Genomic DNA, 7,291 nt, shown 5'->3' with positions numbered 1-7,291 from the left:
AAAGTTGTGCCTTCGTGTACCAAAAAGTATTCATCTTCGTTGCACATCAAAGTTGCTTTTATCGTACACGAAAGTTGTTTTGGTGCATAATAAAGTTGCTCTGTCGCGTATCAAAGTTGCTTGTTAAAAAAATTCATCGAAACATATGAAAATATGGTCTAGTTTCGAAGCTCTCGTCGTGGAGATTTTAGATGTGAAAACGAATTGTAATTTCTCCACACGATTTAAGAGTTACACCTGATATCAGCTAGCCTACCATTTTTGTGATAGCTGGATGCAACAGGTTGTCGCCTAGTGCGTGTGCCTAAGACGTCCATCTGGCACGCGCCCGCTCCTAAGATTTCAGGATAACATATACTCCCTCCATCTAAAAATAAATGCCTTACTAAAATGTCTCTAAATACATCCACAAAGCTAAGACACTTATTTTAGGTAGTATCATACAAAAAGTTACAAAATATCATAAACATTTGTGTGCTGAGACCAAACTCGAAAGTGCACCCCAATTAAGAAGGGAAGACCGTGCACATATTCCACTTTTGTTTGACCGGACCCGAGAGTCCCGGATCTAGCATTGCAAATTGCAACGCAGCAAGGAAGAGAGCCGGCAGAAACGACGAAGCTCTCCTACTCGTTGGGGCGCCGTTTCAAACAGCAAAAGGAGGAGGCGGCCAACTCCATCCACTACCTACCGCTGTGGCCTGTGGCTGTGCCCGCAGCGTCACAACCGAGCCGGCAGAGCACTACATAAGACGCCCGAGTTCGTCGCAGCTTAGCCGCACACACGCCAAGAAGCACTCGCCGGGATCTCCTCTCGCCGCGCGCATCTCTCATTGTTTAAGCGTGACCACTAACATCCCCACAATCACATCGCCGTCGTCACCATCGTCCTCCTCCTCCTCGTCGAGATGGTCGGAAGCAGCCCGATGCAGGCCGTGCTGGTGGCGCCGGGCGTCAAGGACAAGAAGGTCATCGCCTTCAAGCGCGACGCGCTCAAGGAGAAGGACGCCGTGTCCGCGCTCATGCGGGCCATCTCCGCGCCCGGCAGCGGCGTGCGCAGCGCCTTCTACGTCTTCGACCTCGCCCGCGTCGTCGACCTGCACCGCGGCTGGCGCCGCGCGCTCGCCGGCGTGCGCCCCTGCTACGCCGTCAAGTGCAACCCGGAGCCGGCCCTCCTCGGCGCGCTCGCCACGCTCGGGGCGGGCTTCGACTGCGCCAGCCGCAGGGAGATCGAGGCCGTGCTGGCGCTCGGCGTCGAGCCCAGCAGCATCGTGTACGCCAACCCGTGCAAGCCCGAGGCGCACCTCGAGTACGCGGCGGAGGTCGGCGTCAACCTCACCACCTACGACTCCGAGGAGGAGGTGGCCAAGATCAAGCGCTGCCACCCGAACTGCGACCTCATGCTCCGCATCAAGGGCCCCGACGGCGGCGACGTCAGGGTGGACCTCGGCACCAAGTACGGCGCGCACCAGGACGAGGTCCTCCCGCTCCTGCGCGCCGCCCAGCGCGCGGGGCTCAACGTGGCGGGCGTCTCCTTCCACGTCGGCAGCGGCGCGGCCAACACGGACGTGTACCGCGGCGCCATCGAGGCCGCACGGAACGTCTTCGACCAGGCCCTCGCCCTCGGCATGCCGCCCATGCGCGTGCTCGACATCGGGGGCGGGTTCATGGCCGGCCCGGCCTTCGATGAGGCGGCCACGGTCATCAACGCCGCCCTCGACCGCTACTTCGGGGACCTGCCCTGCGTGGAGGTGATCGGGGAGCCCGGGAGGTACTTCGCCGAGACGGCCTTCACCATGGCGGCGCGCGTCATCGGGAAGCGCACGCGCGGCGAGGTGCGCGAGTACTGGATCGACGACGGCCTCTACGGCACCCTCAGCTGCATCCCCATGGACCACTACGTGCCGCACCCGAGGCCGCTCGCCGCGCCGCGCGCCGGCGACAAGACGTACGCCTCCACGGTGTTCGGCCCGACCTGCGACTCCCTCGACACGGTGGTCACCGGCTACCAGCTGCCGGAGATGAGCGTGGGGGACTGGCTCGTCTTCGACGACATGGGCGCCTACACCACCGCCTCCGGCTCCAACTTCAACGGCTTCTCCACGTCCGACATCAACATCTACTATGCATACTCCAGCTGAGACAGATACTACGTGATGTGGACACCAAGTGTACGTAGCAAACGCTAGTATTGGATTTGTTTTACCCCGGCCGCGCGCGTATACAAAACGTGCTACTAAAAGCTCGTACAAAAATGTACGTACGTGCTTTGTTGATTCTAATTTTCTTATTATTAGGTATACACATGTATCCGATGTTGAAACGAAAATGCAAGTCTACATATATGTGGGCGTCCCCGTCCTATCTAGGACGTCCATTAGTTCATTATGCTTCGAGATTGGTGCCAGCTTTTTGGCAAAATCAACCTCCAACATGTTCCATGCACATTGTAAAAGCACCCTCTAAAACTACTACATGCTTATTAAGAGATCCTCGGGACATAGAATTCACGGAAGATATGGACTGCCATCATGTACATAATTCCTTTCTGTATCACTATTATTTTCTGGAAGATCTGGACTGCGCCCATGTACGGACTTAGCAAATCTTGAATCGAAAAGCAAACAGATTCTACATATGGAGGAAAAAATAGAGGATATGTTCTTCTTTATGGAAGATGCATTTTTTGTACTGTACAATGATTCAGGTTTTGCATCAACAACAGGACAAGATTTTGGAACATAAATTTCCAAGATTTACAGAAGCACAGAAAATCCATACATGACCCATCACAAAGAATCGAAACTACACAAAAAAATCTCACATGAATTGTTAAATTTAGATAACATTACAAGTTGTGTCAATTTAGCTAGCTTAGATTTTGTTTGAGATCCAACCATACACCAGAACATACCCAACGAAAGATCAAGTGGGGTTAACACTACATGAAATCGTCAAGGTGGCGATGGCCTATACCTATGGCGATGACTTTTAGTCGGGGCCGTCGACGTGAGCCATGAGCCAGGTAGCCCAACAGCATTGTCGTCGGCCCAAATAAGTCGTCGGCACCGGGCATGTTAGGCCGACGGCAACCGTCGGTGTAGGCTAAGTCGTTGGCTCAGGGTACGGCTCACCGTCGGCCTACAAATGCCGTCGGTATAGGCTGGGACACTATGGTCCCGAGAAGTCTTCACCATGACGGCGAAGCGAGGGTGTCAACCCTACGCCGACGGGTTAGCCATCGGCCCAGCTCTATTTTGTTTGCTCTTCATTTTTATATAGCCATATATTTATACTCATTTATTTATTACTCTCAATTATTTTAATGTGCTTATATTTTTACCACCACTTGTAGGGAGTCATATCCTCCGAATAGCGGTCTCCACCCACCTAAAATGACGTCGCGAATCTTGTCTCTCACAGCTGCACAACGAGAAATTGCGCAAGTGTTATCCCATGCGTGTAAATAATATCTCTCACGCATTTTCGGGCATAAGTTGGTCATATATTCCATGAAGTTCCTTCACCGGAGTGGGGTAGTGTTGAGGTGTTCCGGCGCTCCGACGAACCCTTTCTAGCGAAACCCTACGTCGTCACCCCCACGGGTCTATCCCGCTAGCTTTCTCCGTGCGAGGGTCAACCAATGGACTTTCCATTTTTTTGGGTTTGTTTAGACCATACCAACATGGGAAACAAAGGTTGACCCCAAGATTCCACCATTTTCCCTTTGTTTGACATGCGGTGCGAGTTTCCTCCTACAAGTACATGACATTTGGAAAACCTTGACTTGCATTATTAAAAAGACATGATAAGTTATGTAAAAGATTATATGGATGTCATATTTAGATTCGTCTAATTTTTCTGCTCGATTTAGACATAATATTTTTCAAATTCCGATTTACAACTTTAAAGATACGAATTATTCCATATTAAATATAAAAACGAAAAAATATTTTCATTATTATCTAATTATTTGTATTTATTCAAATAATTTTATAATTCAAATAATAAATAATTGTGACATCGTGACAAAGGTTAATATGATTGATATGATACTATTATCACCGAGGTATAACTATTTATTTGGAAACTTGTTAGGATAGAACTTAACACTTAAGCATGCTTGACCCAGAGCACTCTGAGAATGGGTGACCGAGTGAGAAGTTTAACTATTAATAAATAATTGACCTAAGTTAATCATGCTTAGAGATTAAACTGTTAAACAATAATAAAAATTGAAAAAAATAATAAAAAAAAGTTTAATACGCCGACTGTCGCTGCCTATTCGACGGTACCTCGGAGGAGGGATCCTCACGAGAGGGAGAAGAAGTAGGGGCCATAGGGCGGAGTGCACACGGGACGGTGGTACGCGATTTACCCAGCTTCGGAACACCTGCACGATGGCAATGCCTACTGCTACTTGTCTGGAATTATCTGGGCGCTTTCGCGTTGTTACAATGAGCTGTGGTTGTGCCTCTAGGGCTCCCAGGATCCAGCTTATAAAGGCGCACGGATCTAGGGTTTACATGGAGAGTCCTAGCCGGATTACAGGTTGCCTAACTACGGTACAATGTCTTGCCGTGTACGTCAAGGATCCGCCTTCCATCTACTTCGTACTGGATCCGGGTTCCTCATGGGCCTTCACGGATCTGGCTTCCTCCGAAGGTCGGTTAGGATCCGGCTTCCCTATCCTGGGCTGGACTTCATCCTTCATGATCAATAGCAACTGGGCCGCCCGATGGGCCACATGCCACATCACCGTCTATGGGCCACTCGGGCTTGCTGGATCTAGGCACTGTCGATGGTACACCCATGAAGTATACTGATGACGCGTAAAGCACACGCTCGTTGGGAACCCCAAGTGGAAGGTGTGATGCGTACAGCAGCAAGTTTCCCTCAGTAAGAAACCAAGGTTTATCGAACCAGTAGGAGTCAAGAAGCACGTTGAAGGTTGATGGTGGCGGGATGTAGTGCGGCGTGATACGTCTCCGACATATCGATAATTTCTTATGTTCCATGCCACATTATTGATGTTATCTACATGTTTTATGCACACTTTATGTCATATTTGTGCATTTTCTGGAACTAACCTATTAACAAGATGCCGAAGTGCCGATTCTTGTTTTCTGCTGTTTTTGGTTTCAGAAATCCTAGTAAGGAAATATTCTCGGAATTGGACGAAATCAAAGCCCAGGGGCCTATTTTCTCACGAAGCTTCCAGAAGTCCGAAGGAGAGACGAAGAGGGGCCACGGAGGGGCCACACTATAGGGCGGCGCGGCCCCCCCCTTGGCCGCGCGGCCCTGTGGTGTGGGGCCCCCGTGCCGCCTCTTGACCTGCCCTTTCGCCTATAAAAAGTCTCCGTGACGAAAACCCCGCATCGAGAACCACGATACGGAAAACCTTCCAGAGACGCCGCCGCCGCCGATCCCATCTCGGGGGATCCAGGAGATCGCCTCCGGCACCCTGCCGGAGAGGGGAATCATCTCCCGGAGGACTCTACGCCGCCATGGTCGCCTCCGGTGTGATGTGTGAGTAGTCTACCCCTGGACTATGGGTCCATAGCAGTAGCTAGATGGTTGTCTTCTCCCCATTGTGCTATCATTGTCGGATCTTGTGAGCTGCCTAACATGATCAAGATCATCTATCTGTAATTCTATATGTTGCGTTTGTTGGGATCCGATGAATAGAGAATACTTGTTATGTCGATTATCAAAGTTATGCTATGTGTTGTTTATGATCTTGCATGCTCTCCGTTACTAGTAGATGCTCTGGCCAAGTAGATGCTTGTAACTCCAAGAGGGAGTATTTATGCTCGATAGTGGGTTCATGCCTGCATTGACACTGGGGACAAGGATGTGAGAAAGTTCTAAGGTTGTGTTGTGCTTTGTTGCCACTAGGGATAAAACATTAGTGCTATGTTCAAGGATGTAGTCACTAGTTACATTACGCACCATACTTAATGCAATTGTCTGTTGCTTTGCAACTTAATACCGGAGGGGTTCGGATGATAACCTGAAGGTGGACTTTTTAGGCATAGATGCAGTTGGATGGCGGTCTATGTACTTTGTCGTAATGCCCAATTAAATCTCACTATACTCATCATGATATGTATGTGCATGGTCATCCTCTCTTTATTTGTCAATTGCCCAACTGTAATTTGTTCACCCAACATGCTGTTCGTCTTATGGGAGAGACACCTCTAGTGAACTGTGGACCCCGGTCCAATTCTCTTTACTGAAATACAATCTACTGCAATACTTGTTCTACTGTTTTCTGCAAACAATCATCTTCCACACAATACGGTTAATCCTTTGTTACAGCAAGCCGGTGAGATTGACAACCTCACTGTTTCGTTGGGGCAAAGTACTTTGGTTGTGTTGTGCAGGTTCCACGTTGGCGCCGGAATCTCGGTGTTGCGCCGCACTACATCCCGCCGCCATCAACCTTCAACGTGCTTCTTGGCTCCTCCTGGTTCGATAAACCTTGGTTTCTTTCTGAGGGAAAACTTGCTGCTGTGCGCATCATACCTTCCTCTTGGGGTTGCCCAACGAACGTGTGAAATACACGCCATCAAGCATATTTTCAAGCGCTGCTGTTCGGGAGATCAAGACACGCTGCAAGGAGTCTCCACTTCTCAATCTCTTTACTTTGTTTTTGTCTTGCTTAGTTTTATTTACTACTTTGTTTGCTGCACTAAATCAAAATACAAAAAATTAGTTGCTAGTTTTACTTTACTTGTTATCTTGTTTGCTGTATCAAAAACACAAAAAAATTAGTTTACTTGCATTTACTTTATCTAGTTTGCTTTATTTACTGTTGCTAAAATGGCCAACGCTGAAAACACTAAGTTGTGTGACTTCACAACCACAAATAATAATGATTTCTTATGCACACCTATAGCTCCACCTGCTACTACAGCAGAATTCTTTGAAATTAAACCTGCTTTATCGAATCTTGTTATGCGAGAGCAATTTTCTGGTGTTAGTTACGATGATGTCGCTGCCCATCTTAATAATTTTGTTGAACTATGTGAAATGCAAAAATATAAAGATGTAGATGGTGATATTATTAAACTAAAATTGTTCCCTTTCTCATTAAGAGGAAGAGCTAAATATTGGTTGCTATCTCTGCCTAAGAATAGTATTGATTCATGGACTAAATGCAAGGATGCTTTTATTGGTAGATATTATCCCCCTGCTAAAATTATATCTTTGAGGAGTAGCATAATGAATTTTAAACAATTAGATACTGAACATGTTGCTCAAGCTTGGGAAAGAATGAAATCTCTGG

General features: G+C 48.2%; 1 protein-coding gene across 1 annotated transcript; it reads left to right on the top strand.

The window, feature by feature from the left end:
- Nucleotides 1-697: 697 nt before the first annotated feature.
- On the top strand, nucleotides 698-2,515 carry LOC127302769 (ornithine decarboxylase 1B, chloroplastic). The gene has a single exon (XM_051333341.2). It carries the CDS (start codon nucleotides 909-911, stop codon nucleotides 2,139-2,141), a length of 1,233 nt encoding a protein of 410 aa, XP_051189301.1. The 5' UTR covers nucleotides 698-908; the 3' UTR covers nucleotides 2,142-2,515.
- Nucleotides 2,516-7,291: the final 4,776 nt, after the last annotated feature.

Source organism: Lolium perenne, chromosome 5 (genome assembly GCF_019359855.2).
Source record: "Lolium perenne isolate Kyuss_39 chromosome 5, Kyuss_2.0, whole genome shotgun sequence".
NCBI lineage: Eukaryota > Viridiplantae > Streptophyta > Magnoliopsida > Poales > Poaceae > Lolium > Lolium perenne.
This window is presented reverse-complemented; position numbering and strand designations above follow the sequence as displayed.